Source organism: Podarcis vaucheri, assembly GCF_965113315.1.
Source record: "Podarcis vaucheri genome assembly, chromosome: 15".
NCBI classification, from domain to species: Eukaryota; Metazoa; Chordata; class Lepidosauria; order Squamata; family Lacertidae; genus Podarcis; species Podarcis vaucheri.
The window spans coordinates 4136472-4160485 of record NC_138753.1 but is presented as its reverse complement, the minus strand read 5'-3'; the positions used below and the strand labels follow the sequence as shown (position 1 = coordinate 4160485).

The window sequence follows — 24014 nt, the reverse complement described above, 5'->3', positions numbered from 1 at the left end:
AGGGCAGAATCTAGTGCTTACATACAGCAGTGGTGACGTGATCATGAGGGTGGTTAGGTTTCCTCACCCGGGATGTATTGTTACCTTGCCAGGATGGTAAGTGTAGCTTAGCAAATGAGTGTTTCTCAACCCCTCTGATTGGGTGGGTGGCAATAGGTATCATAGCTAGGAGCATTCAAGACCTATTTCACTATTCAGTGGTACCTCGGGTTACAGACGCTTCAGGTTACAGACTCCGCTAACCCAGAAATAGTGCTTCAGGTTAAGAACTTTGCTTCAGGATGAGAACAGAAATCATGCTCCGGCGGCGGCAGCAGGAGGCCCCATCAGCTAAAGTGATATTTCAGGTTAAGAACAGTTTCAGGTTAAGAATAGACCTCCAGAATGAATTAAGTTCTTAACCCGAGGTACCACTATAAAATGTATTTGTGTGGGGCACTCTCTCAGTGATTCCTTGACTTGTCTCATATTCTAAAGCAGACTATCAGTACAGTGGTACCTTGGGTTACAGACGCTGCAGGTTACAGACTCCGCTAACCCAGAAATAGTGCTTCAGGTTAAGAACTTTGCTTCAGGACGAGAACAGAAATCGTGTGGTGGCAGCGGGAGGCCCCATTAGCTAAAGTGGTGCTTCAGGTTAAGAACAGTTTCAGGTTAAGAACAGACTTAAGTACTTAACCCAAGGTACCACTGTATTTTGATTCTGGACAATACTTCAGGGGGATTGCGGGATGTTGGCAAGGCAGCGAGGCCCAGAGATCCAGCATTACTCACAGCACTGGAACGACTTTTTCTCTCCCTGGGTGTGGATCCAGGGCAGGAATCAGCTGAGCTGGCAAAGGATAGCAGGGGTGGATGCCAGCTCTGCCCACAGTCACTCTCTCTCACTCCACCTGGCATAGTCGAAATGTAATTTGTAAGTTCATTGGGGCAGGGACCTATGAGGTGACAGCTAGAGCCCAATTAAATTCATTTACTGATTACGCTTGCCTATGTGTGGAAACAATATTCCTGGAGGCAGAATTATGGGTGGTGCTCAGCTAAGCTTTGCTCAAGAGTAAGCACATAGAAAGGAATGAACCCTCAACAAAGTCAGACTCATTGAGGTCAATGGGTCTAATTTTGCCATTGTCATTATTTGAAGTGGGTCTGCTTTTGATTAAAAAAACAACATAGTTGACTGCCAACCTATATTTTCTTCGGCTGTTCACACACCACACATTTAAAGCACATTTCAGTACCACCACCAAAGTGTACCGGGAACTGTTGTTCGTGTTGGGATTTGTAGCTCTGTAAGGGGTAAAATAAGGGACGCGGGTAGCGCTGTGGGTTAAACCAGAGAGCCTAGGACTTGCCGATCAGAAGGTCGGCAGTTCGAATCCCCGCCACGGGGTGAGCTCCCGTTCCTCGGTCCCTGCTCCTGCCAACCTAGCAGTTCGAAAGCACGTCAAAGTGCAAGTAGATAAATAGGTACCGCTCTGGCGGGAAGATAAACGGCGTTTCTGTGCGCTGCTCTGCTTCGCCAGAAGTGGCTTAGTCATGCTGGCCACATGACCGGGAAGCTGTACGCCGGCTCCCTCGGCCAATAAAGCGAGATGAGGGCCGCAACCCCAGAGTCGGTCACGACTGGACCTAATGGTCAGGGGTCCCTTTACAGTATTATTGGAGGGGTGTGTGTGCAGCTTTAAATATTTGGCGTGTGTACAATGTATCTGCCTTGGATTAAAATTTGCATTTAATCTATGGAACTGTCTTCATATATTGTTTTTAACTGTCTCTATACAGAGAATTTGATATACATTTTTTCAAAAAATGAATGGAATTGCTTTTAATTGGGGGTTTTTTGCATATGAAACTGCAGTTTAATAGCAATTATGAGATTGCTGTGAGATATGTTCGTGCGAAGCAATTAACACAGTCAGGTACATAAAGGAATAATTTGACAAAAAGAATAGAACAGGCGGGTGTTTTGAAGCCTAAGGCATGCCAGTTTTCTCTTGCCCGTGCCAGGCCTCGCTGGCATCAGCACAGTGCATCAAAACACAGTGGTGTCGTCCAGAGATGGGGAACAGCCAGACCCGTCTTGCCACGTCTAGATTCTGAAACAGGAATTTCTCAGCAGAGGGAACACTAGGCTCTCGTGACTGGCACACCCACAACGGTTGTCCAGCCGTGTTTACACTACACAGGAGCTCATGGTGGCGTTTTATAAAAATGGCCTGCCTCGTAAAAAGCCGGCCTTTTGCAAGAGTTCGATCCTTCAAATAACGCTTTGAAAGAGGTGAGCAGAGGTTTGCAAATGGGTTGCCATATTGACGAAGAGCAGGGGTCAGCAAACTTTTTCAGCAGGGGGCCGGTCCACTGTCCCAGTGTTTCCCAACCGGTGTTCCGCGGCACACTAGTGTGCCGCGAGACGTTGCCTGGTGTGCCGTGGGAGGCGGGCGAGTCGGGCGGCGAGAGGTGGGGCGGCGGCGGCGAGGAGAGGCCGCCCAGCGCAGGGCTCTCGCCGTCTGCCTGCCTGGCTGCCTGCGTGGCGCTGACGTCACGGGGCTGTAACGTGCCCCACATAGGCACACGCGGGGCGGCGAGCGAGCGAGCTCTCACATCCCATTGCCGCTCGCTTCGGCTGGCCTACTGGGCTGTCGCAGGCAGAAGGCCTGCGCATGCGTGAGGTTTTCGCGCCTTTGGGATTCCCTTCACGCCTTCCTCCTCCCGGGGCCTTGAGAGCGCGGTGTGCCTTTGCCCAAAAAAGGTTGGGAAACACTGCACTGTCCCTCAGACCTTGTCGGGGGGCTGGACTGTATTTTGGAAAAATATATATAAATGAATTCCAATGCCCTGTTGTAAACAAAAAATTGCCCTTTTCCCTTATGGGGTATCCAAGAGCCCATACAGAGTCCTTACATAATATTTATTTATTTATTTATTTATTTATTTATTTATTTATACCCCGCCCATCTGGCTGAGTTTCCCCAGCCACTCTGGGCGGCTCCCAATCAAGTGTTAAAAACAGTACAGCGTTACATATTAAAAACTTCCCTGAACAGGGCTGCCTTAAGATGTCTTCTGAATGTCAGGTAATTGTTTATCTCTTTGACATCTGATGGGAGGGCGTTCCACAGGGCGGGCGCCACTACCGAGAAGGCCCTCTGTCTGGTTCCCTGTAGCTTTGCTTCTCGCAATGAGGGAACCGCCAGAAGGCCCTCGGCGCTCGATCTCAGTGTCCGTGCATAACGACGGGCGTGGAGACGCTCCTTCAGGTATACTGGGCCGAGGCCGTTTAGGGCTTTAAAGGTCAGCACCAACACTTTGAATTGTGCTCGGAAACGTACTGGGAGCCAATGCAGATCTCTCAGAACCGGTGTTATGTGGTCCCGGCGGCCACTCCCAGTCACCAGTCTAGCTGCCGCATTCTGGATTAATTGCAGTTTCCGGGTCACCTTCAAAGGTAGCCCTAAGTAGAGCGCGTTGCAGTAGTCCAAGCGGGAGATAACTACATAGGTTCCCTGTTGGTGGGAGAGCATAACAGAGGCCAACCAAAGAATATTGAGAAGCAAAGCAGCTAGTAAGCTTGATCTTTATTGATCTGTTGCAACAGGGTGCTCCCCTCTCCCGAAGGAGAGAGGAGGAACCCAGAACAATGGCGCGCAAGGCCTTATAAAGACTTTTGAAATTGCCACCCTGTAGATCAAGGCCACCCCCAGAAACATCATACATACATCACAGAACGGGTGTAACCTAAGACCACCCCTCAGATACATCACACCTATATCACAGAAAAGGCAGTCTAAACCAAAATTTGAATGTTGTTTTTCTCCTGTCCTTGTTTATCTCCTGTCTGGCAGGTTACTTGATTGGATTGCCTGGGGAGCCTGGCCAGTCTTTTGTAGTGATAAATACTTAGTTCCTGGGGCAATTCACAGGCTCACACCCTATTCATATCTTAAATGTGCCTTAAGACAAGATTTGTGAAGGAAAAGACAATGGGAGGTGTCCCACTTTGACCTTGCAGAGAAAACATTTGCTTAGTTTAGGAATCAAAATGGTTCCAGGTCGGTCTTCCTGTGCTGATCTATGTATGTGCTCGGTTGGTACACTTATGAACATTACCATATGTCGAAGACCATAAAATTCCTATCACAGCCCCACAAATAACCCAGAGATGCATTTTAAATAAAAGCACACATTCTACTCATGTAAAAACAATCTGATTCCCGGACCATCCACGTGATGGATTTTGAAGGCGATTGGGCAAGATCCGGCCCCCGGGGCTTAGTTTGCCTACCCATAATTAAGAAGCACATGTTCATGGTTCGAAGCCTTTGTCATTAGTGGTGTTTGTAGCAGAGGCTTAAATTTTGATGCTAGCATGACAGGAAAATCCTGGAAAGCCCACTGAAATCTTGCAAAGGCAAGCAAAGAAGGGGAAAATGCAATCTTATTTATCTGATCTCTCCCCCTTGCTCCATCCTGCCGTGGTTTCTGGTGAAATGACTGCCATGGACCAACAACACAAAAAATAAGGCACTATATATGCAGGCTGTTTGGATATCTGAAGCTGCAGTGTGTTTGGGTACTGATTTGGATAAGTGAATTTTTGTACAGCGAGTGTTTGGATAGCAAGACCTGTGCCCATCGTTCAGTCCTCCCGAAGCATAGAGTTTTATATTCCAGCATTCCCTTTTCTAGGCTACACTCTATGATCTCTGGCACAGCAGGCAGCCTTTCCACTCCCCATTGCCTTCTAATCCACATTTTGCAAGATCTGTAGGTGGTTTCGAGATCCAAATCGAACTTGACAGCTTACCCGCCTTCGCCATCCACCTCAACAGTTTTAAATATTAACTCAGGCCATCTCCACCCTAGCCCTAAGAAGGGAGATATCACAACCATCTCCTTTTCAGGGATTAGAAGAACAGCAGTTATAAAGGATCGGGTCCTTTCTGAAATATGGCAACCCTGGGTGATAAGAGGATGAATGGGGAACTTTAGGCCCAGGGCCAAGTACAGTGGTACCTCAGGTTAAGCACTTAACCTGAAACTGTTCTTAACCTGAAGCACCACTTTAGCTAATGGGGCCTCCTGCACGATTTCTGTTCTCATCCTGAAGCAAAGTTCTTAACCCGAGGTAATATTTCTGGGTTAGCTGAGTCTGTAACCTCAAGCGTCTGTAACCCGAGGTACCACTGTACAGTACAGCCTTCCGGATGCTCCTTAGGCCACGCCCCCTTTTCTGTAGGCCACGCCCCCACCAGCCACGCTTCATACCCTCCTTTGGCGCTTTTGCCCGACTGGGATTTGTCGCTTAAAGGTGCTTACGGTATGTCTCTTTCTTGCCTGGATGGAGAATGAACGATGGAGAGGTCTGTGCGTAGAGAACTTTGCTTCGCTGAAATGCAGTCACATCCAACACCCCACCCCCTTTTGCCCCTAGCCACACCCACCATTGTCCTGGCCCGCCCCCGCCAACATGAGGGAATGCGGCCCTCGGGCTGGAAAACGCTCCCCTTTCCTGTATTTTTCTTTTCTTTTAAGTACATCTTAGCCATCCTTGTTTTAAAAAACGAAACTAAAACACGCCAGGTTAGAGGGAGGCTCTTGTTGCGGGGGGTGCATTCATTTAAAAATAAACGAAATAAGCCTACAAACCTGTTTGCCCAACACCAGAGGCGCCTCTTCCTTATTATGCACCAAATAACACTGCGATCTATCCCAACGCCCACCCGGTATACCCCCCTTTCCCGGAAACCATCCAGCGGGGAAAATGGAACGGAGTGTTCGCGGCAGGGGTGGAACGCTCGGAAGTCTCGGCGGCCGCAGTCCACGCGGTTCGGAGCGCGCCGTCAACGTTCCGTGAACTCTACGGCCCCGCCCACGCCTGGGGAGCGGAGCAACTTCTTCAAAGCTCCGTGGAACGTTGGAACGTTTCGCGCGGCGGGGTTTGGAACGTTGAGGCCGCCGAGCGTTCCATCGCGCGGAACGTTCAGGCTGCCGGCGTTCCATCAGTTCGGGGCAGCGGCAACCGATCTTGCAAAGGGTTCAGCCCCGAGGGGGCGGGAGATTTATTTAATTTATTTATTTCGAGGGGACGGACGACACAGGATCCTCCTCCTCCTCGACTTCCCTGCACCCCACATTGACGCTCCTACCGGCTCTGGGGGAGGGAAGGGCCGGCCGCTGCAGAAGGCAGCCCACCGCCCGCCCCTTCCATCACTCTCTCACTATCTCTCCCGCCCGACGACGACGGCGGCGGCAGCTCCACCTTCTCTTTCGCCGCCGCCGCCGCCCGGCCTGCTGTTGACAAACACGGCGTTCGAGGCGGGCGTCCCGTTGGCGAGCGCCTCTTCTGTCTCCGGAGCAGATCCCCGGAGCGCCTGGGCGGCCGGCAGCCGGGGAAAGGCTCGCGGGGAGCCGGGGAAGGGATGTGGCAGACGGTGGCCCTCGGAGCTCTCTTCTTCCCGGGGCTTTTCGCAGTCTCCGTCCGCAGCCTGCGCTGGCTGGCGCCGGCATGGAGCCTCAAGGACCGGATCCTCCTCAGCGGCAGGTACCGGCTGGCACCGAGGGGGGGGGGGAGAGGGAGGGAGACCGACGGGAAGCCAGAGGTGCGGGGAGGGGGGAGAGGCGGAGGAAAAAGGAAGGCATTCCACCCGGATCCTCTTATGCAACCGGATGGAGTTGAATGAAAAGCCGGCGCAAAGTTCTTGCAGGCGCGGGAAGCCGGGTCGGATCCGGCGTAAGCCCGACTCAGAGTAGACCCGCCGGCCTCAACAAGCCTCACACTGCGATCTATTAACTTCCATGTGTGTAGCTTTTGGATGCTACCCCTAGACTTTGTCTCTTTCTCCCTCTCCCTTCCCCGGCTGGAGGGATCCAGCTCTCCGTGGCCGGGATCGAGGGAGAGCGAGCAGCTGGCGCGAACTTTCAGAAACCTCTTCTCCATCCAGGCTCGGCTGCCTGTGGTTTGAAGAGCAAAGCCGGCTGCTTACGAGCCGCACAGGGTTCCTCGGCGGGCGGGCTTTGGGAAATGCAATTGCTCTAGATTTGCTTTTTTGCCTCTTCTGTTTGGGGGATCCAGAGGGGCTTGCGGAGGGGGGGGAGGGAAGAGGACCCCTTAAGGCCCATGGGAGGAAGGGGAGTCTCTCCCTGCCTCCCTAAGAACAGCAACACTGGTTTAAGGGCAGGGCAAAGGCTTTCAAAAGGAGTTTAAGGGCAGGGCAGCGATAAGGCAGGAACATTCCTGTGCAGATGAAAGAGAAGATTGCGAGGCAGGCAAGAGACTATCTATCCTTAGGGAGCCACAGGGAATGTCTCCTGTTGCTTAGCAACAGAGCATCTGCTTTGCATGCGGAAGGTCTCAAGTTCAACCCCCAGCATCTCAAGTTCAACCCCCTGAAACTCTGGAGAGCTGCTGCCAGTCAGTGCAGTCCATACTGAGCTTGCATGCAGAAGGCTGCAGGTTCAATCACCAATAGCATCTCCTGTCAGGGCTGAGAGGCTCCCTCTGTAAAATCCCAGGGAGCTGCTGCAGGTCAGTGCATGCAGTAGGGCCCCCTGAAACTCTAAGAGAGAGGGGCTGCCAGTCAGTGCAGGCAATACTGAGTCAAATTTACGGATGGTTTTGCTCTGTAGAAGGCTGCATATGTCGAGTGAGTGAATCTCTTCATGGCACATTTTCTTCTTAAAAACATAAATATTATTCATATACAGTGGTACCTCGGGTTACATTCGCTTCAGGTTACAGACTCCGCTAACCCAGAAATAGTGCTTCAGGTTAAGAACTTTGCTTCAGGATGGGAACAGAAATTGTGCTCCGGCAGTGCAGCGGCAGGCCCCATTAGCTAAAGTGGTGCTTCAGGTTAAGAACAGTTTCAGGTTAAGTACGGACCTCCGGAACGAATTAAGTACCTAACCCGAGGTACCACTGTAATGATAAAATTGCAATTTAGGAACCAGAGGGGGAGGATCTGTGTTTGTGCAAATTCAGCCACCGGAGTCATGGGAAAGATGGCAGGAAGCTTTCGCTATGGGATGCTCAGTATGTTATGTGGGGGAAGTTGGGAACAGCTTGGTCTGGTGAAAAGTTGGGATGGAAATGTCGTCAAGGAACAGGACAAGAGAAGCAAGATCGTTCCGAAGCCAGATCCCCAAAGAAAGGCTTATGTTTATTGGAAGGACAGACATTTCATGGAGTTGGGACCCCAGTGGCCATCTAGTCCAACCCCCTGCAATACAGGGATTTCAACTAAAGCATCTGTGGCAGATGGTCTCTGCTTAGGGAGCCCGTTCCACTGTCAAACAGCTCCTGCTGTCAGAAAATTCTTCCTAATGTTTAGTCGGAATCTCCTTTCTTGAAACTTGAAGTCGTTGGTTTGAGTCCTACTTTCCAGAACAGGAGAAAACAGGCTTGATCCATCTGACAGCCCTTGAGATATTTGAAGATGGCTATCATCTCTCCTCTCGGTCTCCTCTTTTCCAGGCTAAACAGACCCACCTCATCAGGCTTGGTTTCCACACCCCATGATAATCTTTGTCTCCCTCCTCTCCACACATTCCAGCTTGTCAATATCCTTCTTAAAGTGGGGCACCCAGAACAGGGCACAGCCTTCCAGGTGTGGTCCGACCAAGGCAGAAGAGAGCGGTACTGTTCCTTCCCTTCCGGGTGGCGCTGTGGGTTAAACGACAGAACCTAGGACTTGCCGATCAGAAGGTCAGCGGTTCGAATCCCCACGACAGGGTGAGCTCCCGTTGCTCAGTCCCTGCTCCTGCCCACCTAGCGGTTCGAAAGCACACCAGTGCAAGTAGATAAATAGGTGCCGCTCTGGCGGGAAGGTAAACGGCGTTTCCGTCCGCTGCTCTGGTTCGCCAGAAGCGGCTTAGTCATGCTGGCCACATGACCTGGAAGTTGAGCGCCGCAACCCCCGAGTCGGTCACGACTGGACCTAATGGTCATGGGTCCCTTTACCTTTATTCCTTCCCTTCATCTGGACACTAGACTTCTGTTGATACAGCCAAGAATAGCATTCACTTTTTTTGCTGCTGCATCACACAATGGACTCATGACCACCTTGTGGTCCACTAAGACCCCTAGATCCTTTTCACATGTCCTACTAGCAAGCCCCACCTTATATTTGTCCAGCTGCTTCTTCCTGCCTAAGTGTCCCTTATTGAAATCCATGTTAGTTTCGGCCCAGTTCTCCTGTCCGCTGTGGTAATCTGGATTCCCAGTTCTGCCTTCTGCGGCACTGGCTACCCTTCCAGGCTTGGTGTCTTCTGCAAATTGGATTCCACTCTCTCTCCACCATCCTAGCTGGGGATAAGTCGCTTGCGAAATGGGTTTGGGTGTTTATTTTGCTGCAGGGGAGGCTACGAGTTCGCAGGAACAGTGCCATGACCCTCACTATTACACAAGAACACAGCCTTCCTCGCAGTCAGGCTGTTGGTTTCACCCTCCTCCGTATTACTGACACTCGCTGCTACTGGCTCTCCAGGATTCCCTGTCAGGGAGCATTACCCAACCCTGCCTGGAAATGCCGGGGTTGGATCCAGGACCTTCTGGATGCCAAGCAGATGCTCTGCCACTGTGGACAAGTTACAGGGAACCAGGCAGAGGGCCTTCTCGGTGGTGGCACCCGCCCTGTGGAACGCCCTCCCACCAGATGTCAAAGAGAAAAACCACCACCAGACTTTTAGAAGACATCTGAAGGCAGCCCTGTTTAGGGAAGCTTTTAATGTTTAATAGACTATTGTATTTTAATATTCTGTTGGAAGACGCCCAGAGTGGCTGGGGAAACCCAGCCAGATGGGCGGGGTATAAATAATAAATTATTATTATTATTATTATTATTATTATTATTGACACAGTGCTTTGGTGAAGTCTCTGCCCCAGTGCTCCAACCTCCCCAGTCAGGCTGTTGCCTCACTTACAAATGCATCGTTCCTCATCTCTGAAAAGAAAACCCTTTGAAGATTCAGCTCAGGACTGGTCTGGGAGGGGAGAATTCCTGTGTATTCATCACAAACCTCCCACCCAACTCTTGAAAGCAGAGCTTCCCAAGCCGAATCGTAGGCTGCATGCTTGAGATGCACGATGCTCTTTAAACATCAAAAGACTTTCGACATTGAACTTCAAGGCACACTCGACTCCTACATCCATTTAACAGACTGTGCCAAGATCATAGGCTCCTCTCCCCAAAAGGAACACACCAACCTCTCTATATTGTCCCAGGATGCTAATTTGGGAGTGCTTCTGGATTGGGAGACGGGAATCCTGGAGCGGGGATTCGTGCAGGGGTGCAACGGGCAGCCTCATCCTAGGGGAGGCAATTCCCTGACATTTGGAGAGAAGAACAGGGACTCGGCGTTTTGTTTTAAAGCAGATTTCCCAACTGCACAAATGCCCCGTCACACACCCGATGATAATTTTCAAAACAATCATTACAGGCAAAAGCATACTTTGCTCCTTGCTTACATCCTGTCTCAGTGGCAGCTTCTTCTTAGGGATCAGTGGTGTTTTGTGTCTGATTGCACACTAAAAAATAAATCCCAGGGTATCACCCAGAGATGCGCCGGGCAGCCTCCTATGCAAGATTGCAGTTTGGCCCTGCGGGAGCCTTAAGTGACAGTTTGTTTCTGATCTGGGAATGCACTTCTTGATTTTGAGCGAGGGGAGTTTGGAGCAGCAACTCTGGCAGAGTTGCAACAGGGAACCTCCTCAGAAGACCCAGGTGGTTCCCTTGTGTTTCCACGTCTAGAGCAGGTTGATCAATCCATTCACACCAGACACAGAGAGATTTGATTGAATTACCTGCATCCTGGCAAGAAGTTGAATTACGACGACACGTTTCTCTCTCCCTCTTGCATAACAACGTGAGAACAGGATGGATCGGTGTGGGGGAAAGTATGTAGAGAAAAGCTTTCCTCGCCTCTCGTAACAGTCGAACCTGTGGCCAGCTAATGGATCTGAAGGTCGGGAGATTCAGGGCAGATAAAAGAAAGCCATGGTGGCAATGTTCTCCCTCCACAGCCAGGCGCAGTCTACCTCTGAATACCAGTTGCTGGGAATTGCAAACTGATTGCCGTGGTTCTCAAATCCTGCTTGGAGGCTTTGCTTGGGCACATCATGTTGGCCACTGTCAGAACAGGATACTTGGCAGCCCGCCTCCCTTTGACTTCTTCTCCCGCCCCCCAATTTTTAAAATTCATTTTATAACACAACTAAGACAGCATCTTAAAAAGCAGAGACATCACCTTGCCAACAAAGGTCCGTATAGTTAAAGCCATGGTTTTCCCAGTAGTGATGTATGGAAGTGAGAGCTGGACCATAAAGGAGGCTGATCGCCGAAGAATTGATGCTTTTGAATTCTGGTGCTGGAGGAGACTCTTGAGAGTCCCATGGACTGCAAGAAGATCAAACCTCTCCATTCTGAAGGAAATCAGCCCTGAGTGCTCACTGGAAGGACAGATCCTGAAGCTGAGGCTCCAAGACTTTGGCCACCTCATGAGAAGAGAAGACTCCCTGGAAAAGACCCTGATGTTGGGAAAGATGGGAGGGCACAAGGAGAAAGGGATAGTGTTCTTGAAGCTACCAGCCTGAGTTTGACCAAACTGTGGGAGGCAGTGGAAGACAGGAGTGCCTGGCGTGCTCTGGTCCAGGGGGTCACGAAGAGTCGGACACAACTAAACGACTAAAGAACAACAACAACACAACTAAACAACACAAACAGAAAAACAAACAATACAAACAAATTCTTGTCTTATCCTTATTTTTTCTAAACATTGTTAGGTGGGCTTCCCCAAGTCCCCACTATCTGATTTTCATTTTACCTCATCTTTAGCAGTTTACATATATCATAATTTCTAGCCATTTTTTTTATCACGGTTACTTTTACCATAAAAATCTTCACATTTTATCACTTACAAATAATACTATTTTAAAATACACTGTCTTCCACTTCTAACCCTACAGCCTATATCCACTTCCAGAGCTATTCTAAGATTTAAATAGTAACCTATTTTTTCAAATATTCTTTAAACTTCTTCCAGTCTTCTTCCACCATCTCTTCTCTCTGGTCTCGGAGTCTCCCGGTCAGTTTGGCAAGTTCCATCATCTTCATCTGCCATTCTTCGATAGTTGGTTCATCTTGTTTCTTCCAATTCTTCGCTAGTAATATTCTCGCAGCTGTTGTGGCATACAGAAAAAAAGTAACATCCTTTTTGGGGGATTTCACCCACCACTATACCAAGTCAAAAGGCTTCTGATTTCAACACTTTTTTCAGTTCATTATAAATCCTTTCCCAGAAGTCTTTTACCTTGGGGCATGTCCACCACATGTAGTAAAAGGTTCCTTCTTTTTCCTTACATTTCCAGCATTTATTATCATGAGTATGAGACATATTTGCTCCTTTTGCCTTCTTCTGGAGAATGCCCCCCTCTTGCCCCAAAGAATCACCCTCCACTCCCTTGGAGAATAGACAATTCATGATTTTCACTCTTTCTGCACATTTCTTGCCCCCCGCTAATTCACACCCAACACTTCCCTTTTTTAACATTTCAACGTCCAGGAAATCCTTGGAGGTATTTGGGGAAGACAGACGCCCCGTGGCCCACTAGTAAAAGCCCCCCACCATTCTTCCCCCCCCCCCAAATAAATTTTTATTGTTTTCAACATGTAATTCTTTCCCCAACAACCCTTTTTGTCACATTATAATCCCTTTGACTCTGCCGAGTCCTGACTTCCTCCCGACCGCTGGTATATACATCACATACTTTTTGCGTATATTATTGTCATAACTCTACTGTTTTACATGGGAGCTGTTATTCCAGTCCGGCTAGTGTCTTAATATTTTTGCTGTTCTCCTTATATATTCAACAAATTTATTCCAATTGTTACTGTATCTCTGGTCCTCTTGCTCCTGGATCCTTCCTGTCAATTTGGCAAGTTCCGCAAAATCTATCATCGTCACCTGCTACTCCTGGATGGTTGGTAAATCTTGTGTTTTCCATCTTTGGGCCAGTAAAGTTCTTGGGGCGGCTGTGGCATACATGAACATTCAAAATAGTTGGCTATTGCATCTCTTCTCCTCTCGGCTCACGAGTCGCCCAGCAGGACCCAGATGCAAACTGATGACTCAACGGAAGGCCAAACTCAACCAACGACACGACCCTGCCGGAGAACCAATGTATAAATACGAGAAAGGGAAACCACTGTTTATTGACTCAAGGGTATTTACTTTGTCTCTCGGGACGTGGTGACCGTGCCAATTTCAGTTTGAAGCTATTTGTGGCAAGACTGAGCCTTTCTCCCGCCCCACCCCAAAGTTCAAATGATAAGCTGCCAGTCAGGAAGTCGCAGAATCCTGGAATTGTAGAAATGGGTCACAGAAACATCTCTGTGTCCACTTTCTTCACCCTCATTTTAAGCACCCCCTAAGTTCTAGGATCCTGCAGGTCTAGATCCGGGGAACCTGCAGCCAGCCATCCAGATGATGTTAGACTCCAATTCCCATCAGCCCCTGCTTGCCAAGTCCGTGGTCAGGGGAATGATGGGAGTCCAGCTACAGTGTACAGTGGTACCTTGGGTTAAGTACTTAATTCGTTCCGGAGGTCCGTTCTTAACCTGAAACTGTTCTTAACCTGAAGCACCACTTTAGCTAATAGGGGCCTCCTGCTGCAGCCGCACAATTTCTGTTCTCATCCTGAAGCAAAGTTCTTAACCTGAAGCACTGTTTCTGGGTTAGCGGAGTCTGTAACCTGAAGTGTATGTAACCTGAAGCATATGTAACCCGAGGCAGCACTGTACTGATAGTCTGCTTTAGAGTATGAGACAAGTCAAGCAATCACTGAGAGAGTGCCCCACACAAATACATTTTACAGTGTACCTCAGGTCAAGAACTTACCGTATTTTTCGCTCTATAACACGCACCCAACTATAACACGCACGTAGTTTTTAGAGGAGGAAAATCCGTAGGCATGCCACCCGTAGGCATTCCCTCCATAACACGCACAGATATTTCCCCTTACTTTCTAGGAGGAAAAAAGTGAGTGTTATGGTGCAAAAAATACAGTAATTCATTCTGAAAGTCCGTTCTTAACCTGAAACTGTTCTTAACCTGAGGTACCACTTTAGCTAATGGGGCCTCCCGTTGCTGCTGCGCGGTTTCTGTTCTCATCCTGAAGCAAAGTTCTTAACCCGAGGTACTATTTCTGGGTTAGTGGAGTCTGTAACCTGAAGTGTCTGTAACCCGAGGTACCACTGTACAAACATTTCCCTCGTTGACCATTGTTTTCTCCCCAGGCTGGTGTCGTCTGTCCAGGCCATGATGGCCACTCTTTCCGGGATCATTGTCATCTTCAGCTGCGAGGACGTCGTGCACGACAGGTAATTAAAGAGAGGCTTGTAAACTGAAGCCAGGTGTGCAGATTTTCATCTGCGCTTATCAGAGGACTTTCACCTGCCAGAGATAAGGATGCTTGGACTGCAGGCCTCTTCCGCCTGAACAAATCCCAGAGAGGCATGCTTCCGAATAAAGATGTGTGGTGATCGGGGCTGCCTTGAGGTCAAGGAGCCCTTGCTGCTGGGTTTGACGTATTTCACCGAATCATACAATGGATGGGATCCCAGAGATCATCCAGATTGGAATTAGGGTGTGTTTGTGACGGGGAGAGGGCCCTAGTTTAGTGGCAGAGAGAATTTGCTCTGCATGCAGAAGGACCCGGGTTCAACCTCCATTGCCAGGTAGGACAGGTTGAGACTGCCTGCCTGAAATTCTGAACAGCTGCTGCCAGCCAGTGCAGACAACACTAAGTCCAATGGACCCCGTGGTCTGACTCTACAAAGGCAGCTTCCTTTGTTGCTGAGACCCGGATCCAGACCTGGAGTGCAGGTTCTCTGACTCAGGTGCAGGGGGTTGCAGGAAGCGCTAGGAGGATGGCACTGCTCCTCATAGGAAGCTGTCCATCTAGATCAATACTGCCTACACTGGCTGGTAGCAGCTCTCCGGGGTTTCAGGCAGGGGTTCAGTGTAGATAACTGCCCTGGACTGGCTGGAAGCAGAGGAATGATGGGAGGAACCAGCTGGGGAACCACTAAGGCAGGCATCCCCCAACTCGGCCCTCCAGATGTTTTGGGACTACAACTCCCACCATCCCTAGCTAACAGGACCAGTGGTCAGGGATGATGGGAGTTGTAGTCCCAAAACCTCTGGAGGGCCAAGTTGGGGGATGCCTGCACTAAGGGAAGAAGGCTCGGAGCCTGTAGGTTGGTGGTGTGACAATGAGTGATCAGAGGGAGAAAACTAGGAAGAGGAAGGGCTGGAAGCTGTAGAGTTAATAGACCTTAGTGAGTTGGTAGAGTCTGTGGCAGAGAGAAGTGCAGAAACAGAGGCAGAAGCTAAAGCGGGGAATTGGGATGCAGGAAGCTAAGAGACAGAGATGGCTGGTGAAGTCATGGGTGTCTCGCCCTCTTTCTGCAACAAGCTCCCCTCCACACTTACCGGTATCTCCCAGAACCAGAAGAGGCATGAAAAGGGCAGAGGAGAAAATGGGGACTACTCTGAAGAATATTATTATTATTATTATTATTATTATTATTATTATTATTATTAATACCCCACCTATCTGGCTGGGTTTCCCCAGCCACTCTGGGTAGCTCCAAACAAAAGATTAAAAACACGATCAAACATTAACGCAGCAGCTAAAAAAGCCAATGCAATTCTGGGCTGCATCAATAGGAGTATAGCATCTAGATCAAGGGAAGTCATAGTGCCACTGTATTCTGCTCTGGTCAGACCTCACCTGGAGTACTGTGTCCAGTTCTGGGCACCACAATTCAAGAAGGACACTGACAAACTGGAACGTGTCCAGAGGAGGGCAACCGAAATGGTCAAAGGCCTGGAAATGATGCCTTATGAGGAACGGCTAAGGGAGCTGGGCATGTTTAGCCTGGAGAAGAGGAGGTTAAGGGGTGATATGATAGCCATGTTCAAATATATAAAAGGATGTCACATAGAGGAGGGAGAAAGGTTGTTTTCTGCTGCTCCAGAGAAGCGGACACGGAGCAATGGATCCAAACTACAAGAAAGAAGATTCCACCTAAACATTAGGAAGAACTTCCTGACAGTAAGAGCTGTTCGACAGTGGAATTTGCTGCCAAGGAGTGTGGTGGGGTCTCCTTCTTTGGAGGTCTTTAAGCAGAGGCTTGACAACCATATGTCAGGAGTGCTCTGATGGTGTTTCCTGCTTGGCAGGGGGTTGGACTCGATGGCCCTTGTGGTCTATTCCAACTCTATGATTCTATGATTAAAAACTTCCCTAAACAGGGCTGCCTTCAGATGTCTTCTGAAAGTCAGATTGTTGTTTATTTCTTTGACATCTGATGGGGGGGGCGTTCCACAGGGTGGGTGCCACCACCGAGAAGGCCCTCTGCCTGGTTCCCTGTAACCTCACTTCTTGCAAGGAGGGAACCGCCAGAAGGCCCTTGGCGCTGGACCTCAGTGTCCAGGCTGGACAATGGGGGTGGAGATGTTCCTTCAGGTCTACTGGGCTGTTTAGGGCTTTCAAGGTCAGCACCAACACTTTGAATTGTGCTTGGAAACATACTGGGAGCCAATGTAGGTCCAGTGTTATATGGTCTCCCAGTCACCACTCCCAGCCACTGAGTCACGATTGCTAGGAAAAAACCCTGGAGAGGAAGGGACTTAGACGGCTGTGGGGAGGCGGGGACCCTCAATCTGCAATAATAATAATAATAATAATAATAATAATAATAATAATAATAATAATAATAATAATTTATTATTTATACCCTGCCCATCTGGCTGAGTTTCCCCAGCCACTCTGGGCGGCTCCCAATTGAGTGTTAAAAACAATACAGCATTAAATATTAAAAACTTCCCTAAATAGCTTCATGGTGGCAGGACCTACCAGAAATGAGTTGCTGTGTTTATTAAGCTTGACACTCTTGTGCAGATTGTGGTTTTGCTAATAAAGAGTTAACTCCAACTTGCTCAGTGTGATTTACAGCTGGCCCGCTGCAGACAACAACAGCCACAGCATCTCACACAGCCGGTTGTCAGTGGTGATGGGAATTGGAGTCCAATATGAGGGTCACAGATCTGCCCCCCCAAACCTTCACTCTGTTGTCCCCACCCACCCAAATTAACATATCTCCACTGGCTCATATTGTCTCCATACTCCCTTTTCATTTTCTCCTCCCTTCTTGGAAATATCTATTGCAAACTTCTGGGAGCAGAGACCTGCACTCAGTTGCTCAACTTTAAATTCCATGCGCACCGTGTGCACCAATGGCACTCTGCCACTTTAAAATAAAAAATAAAAATCACGAGGACTAGGAACGCTTCTCTTTTGCCGGAGAGACTGCTGGATATGAATTATTTTCTAAAGGGGTTGCGTATTGTGTTGGCTGAACTCATCCTGAGTTGTGCAAAGCTCTGTCCCAGAAAAATAGGGGGAAATGTCACCACTTTTGCAACAGGCAATTTTGACAAGGCAGGCATTGCATCATTAACTGCAAGGGAAGCTTTGCAGAACGAATTGCATCAAGGCACCAAAACAAAAAAGCACCTCTCTCCGCCCTTGAAGAACTGAAGCTGCAGAATCCACCGTTTAAAATAAAAAACAGCTTCGTGGAGGAAGATGAGCCCTTTTAGTGGATATTAACCGGGATAACACACAGTGCTTCCTTGTGTGGAGGCAGTCTGAATGCAAGAACAATGCCACCCCCACCCCCAAGACAGCACTTGCCTGCAGCCTTGCAATCTTAGACACAACACAAGAGGAAAAAGGGATGGGGAGGGAAGAGGGGTGAAAGCAAACTTGCAAACCAATTTTTAAAATGCAGTGGTAGTTCTTACAGCCAGCTGGAATGGAAACATTGGTGGGGCGGGAGGAGCTTTCGCCAAATGTTGAATCTAAAATTTCAACCCATGGTATCTCACTGAGTCCTACTCAGAGTAGACCCATTGAGAACAAGGAACCCGGGTTCGCGATGTCCCTTAACTTCAGTGGGTCTGCTGCACACAGGACTAGCATTGGCACAACCTGAAGTTTAAACCTATTATTATTATTCTTGGGACGCATGTTTCAAATTCGAAACGAGGCATGCGAAATTGGGGATTTCCAGGTCCTTGGCCCTCGGTCCATGATGCCCTCAAATGCCCACCCTTAACCCACCCCTCTACGCTCTTCCTTCTCCTCCTCAAACAGGCACTGGATTGCGCGTGAGTACATGTGGGTTGTGGTCTCCTACATGGCCTACGACATCTACGTCATGTACCTCTGCCACTGGCACAAGGGGGAGGAGAAAGGGGAGGCGCACCCGAAGTATTCTCTGGCCAGTGTCAACAGCTTCCTGCAGAGAGAAAGGCTGATGGTCACACACCACCTTTTCATCCTCATCGTCCTCACGCCAGTGGCTACGGTGAGAGCACTTGGGTTTTCTCAAGGAGTTTGGTGCGTTCTGGGTGTTAATAATAATAATAATAATAATAATAATAATAATAGTTTATTATTTATACCCCACCCATCTGGCCTTGCAGGATGCGGCCTTCATGCTTCACAGCCGGGCGATGTTCCTCTGGCCTCATGAGGAGCCCCTACTTGGATTATATCCAAGCACAGAAGGGCTCCTGGATTCGGGAACCATCGTGCAAAATTCTGTTTGAAACAGCATCCCAGGAATAGCAAAAGCCTGTTCCTTGATTTCAGGAACTGTGGTGCAATACATGGCTGTGATATCTTCAGAGCTGTCCATGCAGGCCCCGGAAGGCTGCCTGGAAGGGAATTTGACCCTCAGACTGAAAAGCATTCCCTACTGCTCCTCACCAACGCCAGAAGGAGCTGTTTAGGGTTGCTGGGTTGCAAGCCGCTTGCACAGACACACAAATCCCTGAAATTCTCTCCCCTGCTTTCGTCCACAGCACTTCAGAGGTGAGCTGGGAGACTTCTTCGTCGGCTGTATCTACACGGCTGAGCTGAGCACCCCCTTTGTGTCGCTGGGCAAGATCCTGTTGCAGGTAAAACCGCAACCCCAGGCTTTCTCAGACACTCGGGGTCCGATACCCGTTTCTTTTACTCCCTGGTTAAAAGTAGAGATGTGCTTTGCTCTGAGGCTCAGGGCAGTTGTGTTTCTGATGGCAAAATACAGAATTTCCTGCCACCGCAATCACCTGCCTTCATTTCTCCACAAGTCACTGGTTGGTTTCTTTAAATGAAAAACAAAAGCAGTGCAAAGCAGTACAATCGTGCAGAGAAGCAACAGGCACACCCCCGAGAGAGATGCTAAATGCACTGTACCAGTGACTTGGAAACGTGCTGCAAATGCAGGACTTTGTTGTCCTACACAAAGGAGGAGGATGTTTCTGGAAATACGGTGTGTGGTTTTATAATTTGTTGGAAGCCACCCAGAGTGGCTGGGGCGACCCCGTCTGATGAGGATTATTAATACAGTGGTACCTCAGGTTAAGAACTTAATTTGTTCTGGAGGTCCATTCTTAACCTGAAAATGTTCTTAACCTGAGGTACCACTTTAGCCAATGGGGCCTCCCACTGCCGCCGCCCGATTTCTGTTCTCATCCTGAAGCAAATGTTCTTAACCTGAGGTACCACTTTAGCCAATGGGGCCTCCCACTGCCGCCGCCCGATTTCTGTTCTCATCCTGAAGCAAAGTTCTTAACCCGAGGTACTATTTCTTGGTTAGCGGAGTCTGTAACCTGAAGCGTCTGTAACCTAAAGCATCTGTAACCCGAGGTACCACTGTAATAATTTCCACAGCTCTAGGGTTTCCTGGTTGTTGTTGTTTAAATACAGTGGTACCTCGGGTTAAGTACTTAATTCGTTCCAGAGGTCTGTTCTTAACCTGAAGCACCACTTTAGCTAATGGGGCTTCCTGCTGCCGCTGTGCGATTTCTGTTCTCATCCTGAAGCAGAGTTCTTAACCTGAGGTAATATTTCTGGGTTAGCGGAGTCTGTAACCTGAAGCGTCTGTAACCCGAGGTACCACTGTAATAGTTTCCACAGCTCTAGGGTTTTCTGGTTGTTGTTGTCATTTAGATAGCTGTATAGAACCGTTTTCACCTCCCGCTTTACTCTGCTTTCTCTTCCCCAGCTGAAAATGCAGGATTCGACCTTGCACAAAGTCAACGGCATCCTCATCCTGGTGACCTTCTTCCTGTGCCGCATTGTCCTGTTCCCCTTCATGTACTGGGCCTACGGCCGCCAGGCCGGCCTCCCCATCTACAAAGTGCCTTTCCACATCCCCCTCCACTGCAACGTGGCCAACGCCCTTCTCATCGCCCCTCAGCTCTACTGGTTCGCCCTCATCTGCCGCAAGGCCCTGCGGCTGTACAGAGCCCCGCCGGCCCCGGACCGAGCCCGATAATGGCGGCCTGAGACCTGCTCCCTGTCAGCTGGGTCCTGCCCGCCCCGACTTTCTGCGCCAGCTTCTGGGGAGAGACCTCTCAGTCGGGACGCCGTGGGCTTTGCCCAGGAGTGACAGGCGGCGCTACCTCTGCAGGTGGCCCCTGGGTGAAATCCGGTTGCCATACGGTGCCAGCAAGGCCGGGTTGCTTTTTGTTTTGTTCTGTTCTGAGGAGTCTACTGCCAGAAGAGTGCTGCTGGATCCGGCCACACACCTCGCCCAGCACCCCGTTCGCACCCGCCAAGGTGCTCAAAATAGGCCGGGACTCCTGGAAGCTGCTTCCAGTTTGCAGGATGGGGGCAGTGTGCCAGGATCCGGCCCCCTGCCAGCGCTGGCCTCTCTTGGGACAAAAGGGTGGGCAGAGAGGGGGCACTGGGTGTGCCGTCTGTAGGTTTCTCGGTGGCTTCTGTGAAATGGAGGGTTTATTGCTTCCCAAGTCATGCTCTGATTAGGAGCAAGAAAACGATCCCCCCCCCAATTATACTGCTGAAGTGAAGAAGGCTGGGGGGGGCAGATAACCCAGAGTACATTTTCCGCAGGGGGGACGACGACTGTGAACTGTTTCGCCCCAGGATTCGAATCGTGGGCTTGGGACCCAAGCGCCGGTTTGGAAAAATCAAGCTGTCTTTCCACCCACTCCCCAAGCTGTAAAAATGGGGTGGAGGGTATGGATTCTATGCTGGGGGAGAAAATGGGGCATTGGGCAGTCTGGTCATCATATTCGGGGGGGGGGGGAATGACCAGGCAGCTGGAGGTCTCGGGGTCAAATCAAATGTGTTGATGTTTCTTTGTCCTGCCTGTAAGATGAGTATTTTTGTCGAGACCCTGCAGGGGTCGGCCTGAGATCTCCGCGCCAGCAACGCCAGCATCACACAGGGGTAAAGCTTCCCCATGCAATTCGCACCCGGCTCCCCTTTGACGGTGGCCCTCTGTTTGGAACACAAGAAGTCTGCCGCAGGTGGAGCTTGGGTCTAACCCAGGGGTGGTTCGGCTGGTAGAACATGAGGCTCTTAATCTCAGAGTTAGGGGTTCAAGCCCCGCCCCACCTTGGGGAAAAAATCCTGCATTGCACGGGGTTTTGACTAGATGACCCTTGTCCCTTCCAGATTGACAATTCTATGAAAAGCCGTGGCCTGCCAGATGGGGCTGGACTACAACTCCCATCATTCCCCTAGCCATTGACCACAATGGCTTCTGAGAGTTCGAGTCCAGCAGCATTTGATTCCCCTATCACTGGTGCAATCCATTTTCCTACAGAGGTGTTTCCCCCCCTCCCATCACTTCTTGTGCCCATTTTTTTCTGGTCAAGCTGGTCTTTTTTCTACCTCCTTGTTTATGTCTGATCTTTCCGGAACGCCTTTGCAAGTACCACGTTGGAGCCGCCTTTGGATTGGTGCGGCTACAACTTCTCCTTAACAAACCGGGGTCTCCTCTGAGGTTGTGGTGCTCTCCAGAGGTTCCCAAACTTCATCAGACGCGCCTTTCACTTCATCAGAAGTGGCTTTTGACTGCCTCCGACAGTGTTGGGACACCACGGCCAGCCAGCCCAGCCGCCAGCGATAAGCTTCATCCTCCACAACTGTGCCTCATCCCCTTTTAAAAACAACCAAGATGGCTGCCCTCACGACAACTTAGGGGAGCAAATTCCGTATCGGCGCTGGACGAAGTTTTTTCCGCTCCGTTTCCCAGCTCTCAGCTTCATTAGATGTCCCCATTGGATTCTAGTGCAGTGGTACCTCAGGTTAAGTACTTAATTTGTTCTGGAGGTCCGTTCTTAACCTGAAACTGTTCTTAACCTGAGGCACCACTTTAGCTAATGGGGCCTGCCGCTGTGCTGCCGGAACACAATTTCTATTCTTATCCTGAAGCAAAGTTCTTAACCTGAAGCACTATTTCTGGGTTAGCGGAGTGTATAACCTGAAGCGTATAACCCCAGGTACCACTGTACAGCGGTTTACCTCGGTTGTCGAACGTAATCCATTCTGGAAGACCGTTCGACTTCTGAAATGTTTGACAACCGAGGCGCAAGATCAATGGAGAAAATGGGGGGGGGGGGGCTCACCGGAAGCCATTCGATTTCCAAAAAGCATTCGAAAATGGAAACAATTCTGGGTTTTCGGCGAAAACCGCAATGTTCGGCTTCCAGGATGCTTGAAAACCGAGGTACCACTGTTTGGGAGGTTTTCTTCCTCATATCCCCTGTTCTCCACACTGTGCATTGTGGAGAATAGAAGATGGGGAGGTTATCTTCTCCTCTACCTCATATAACCCTCCTTTTTTACTTCCTAAACTAAACCCTCACCCCCCAAATGCTGTCGCTTTTCCTCGCTGTGGAGTCACCCAGAAACCTCAAATCTCTTCCCACAGTCCTTTTCAGGGATGATGGGAACTATTGTCTGACGACAGCCCCCATGTGGCCCACCCCTGCCAGAAGCTCTGACCATGCCTATATGTCCCAGACTGTCCTTTATTAATATTATTTTCCTTGAGACCAATAAGGTGCCTTGTGTACAACAGGGCGGGGAACAGCCCTCAAATGTCTCTGAAATTGCACAAATCCCAGGAGATATTTTCCTTTCCCCTCAGCCAACTCGCTGGTTTACAATATCTGCTCCAATATGCCTGAATGTCGTTTTTATTTGAAAGGAAGATCATATGCCAGGGATATGAGAGAGGTTGAGGGAACAGCAAACTCCATCCCTGTTCTACAATATTTAAATGCTGTCTTTTGACTTCCAAACGATGCTACGAGACGTGCCAAACATCTTTAAAATGCCTTTTGAAGTCGCCCGGTGGAATCGGCAGCAGGGAGGCCGACAGACGCATATTTCCCTCCCTGGGAACCTTCGACGTTATATTGCAAAACCAGAAAGGAATGTATTGTAAATAAGTATTCACTGTGTCCCTCAAAACCAGAGGATTCTATGGGTTTTGGGTTCTCCAAAAGATCACAGACAAGTGCCTAGGAGCTGCCCAAAACATTATAACCACTTGCAGCGTTTACACACTACTCTTTGGGGGACGGCGTCAAGCAACTCTTGAGGACAAGTCTCCTCTCACTGTGACACAACCCTGCCAAAATGGGTGAGGAAGGAAAAAAAAGAGAGACTCCATATTAAATGGTTTTTTGTCACTGGATTCACTGTTTTCTCCTGCAAGACTACAGGCCTGGTATATATATATATATTTGAAAGCAGACAAATAAAAGATAACCTGTTGAGAAATTTGAATTGTTGACTCTTGTTCAGGGCTCGAAATAATCCTGGCGCATTTTGTGACCGAGTGGAGATACCTGGGGGCCAGGATGGTGCCTGATGTCTCCACAACTTGGAGATGCATGCCTGGGGTTCACTGGATCTTGACCATGGGTAGGCAAACTAAGGCCTACTTTTTGAACCATGAAACTGCTGGTTAAGGATTTAGTAAAACACTAAAATCAAGTGTAACGGACAACTGATTAAAAAGCTAAAAGCAGAACTAGGGAGGCGAAAGGCAAGCCTTAAAGATCTGGCCCAACTAAAAGAGTGCAAATACAAGGAGCCCTTCAAATTTAGTGCCCAGGGGCCACAGGTTGGCATT

At 49.4% G+C, this 24014-nt stretch overlaps 1 protein-coding gene across 2 annotated transcripts; it reads left to right on the top strand.

The window, feature by feature from the left end:
- The first annotated feature begins 6282 nt into the window (after positions 1 to 6282).
- On the top strand, positions 6283 to 23659 carry TLCD3A (TLC domain containing 3A). 2 transcript variants are annotated; one of them, XM_082201932.1, is made up of 5 exons: positions 6283 to 6544; positions 14295 to 14378; positions 18224 to 18437; positions 18937 to 19032; positions 20124 to 23659. In XM_082201932.1, the coding sequence occupies exons 1-5, from the start codon at positions 6423 to 6425 to the stop codon at positions 20394 to 20396; spliced, it is 789 nt and encodes a 262-aa protein (XP_082058058.1). In that variant the 5' UTR covers positions 6283 to 6422; the 3' UTR covers positions 20397 to 23659. The 2 variants fall into 2 exon arrangements, with proteins under 2 accessions (XP_082058058.1, XP_082058057.1); XM_082201931.1 differs by lacking the exon at positions 6283 to 6544 and adding an exon at positions 12923 to 13559 and having other exon boundaries at positions 14247 to 14378.
- The last annotated feature ends 355 nt before the right edge of the window (positions 23660 to 24014 follow it).

Coding starts and splice junctions, on each gene's coding strand:
- TLCD3A (XM_082201931.1), top strand. CDS start 13,483: ATGATGTTAGACTCCAATTCCCATCAGCCCCTGCTTGCCAAGTCCGTG. Junction 18,438..18,936: donor TCCTCACGCCAGTGGCTACG/GTGAGAGCACTT, acceptor TTTCGTCCACAG/CACTTCAGAGGTGAGCTGGG. Junction 19,033..20,123: donor TGGGCAAGATCCTGTTGCAG/GTAAAACCGCAA, acceptor TCTCTTCCCCAG/CTGAAAATGCAGGATTCGAC.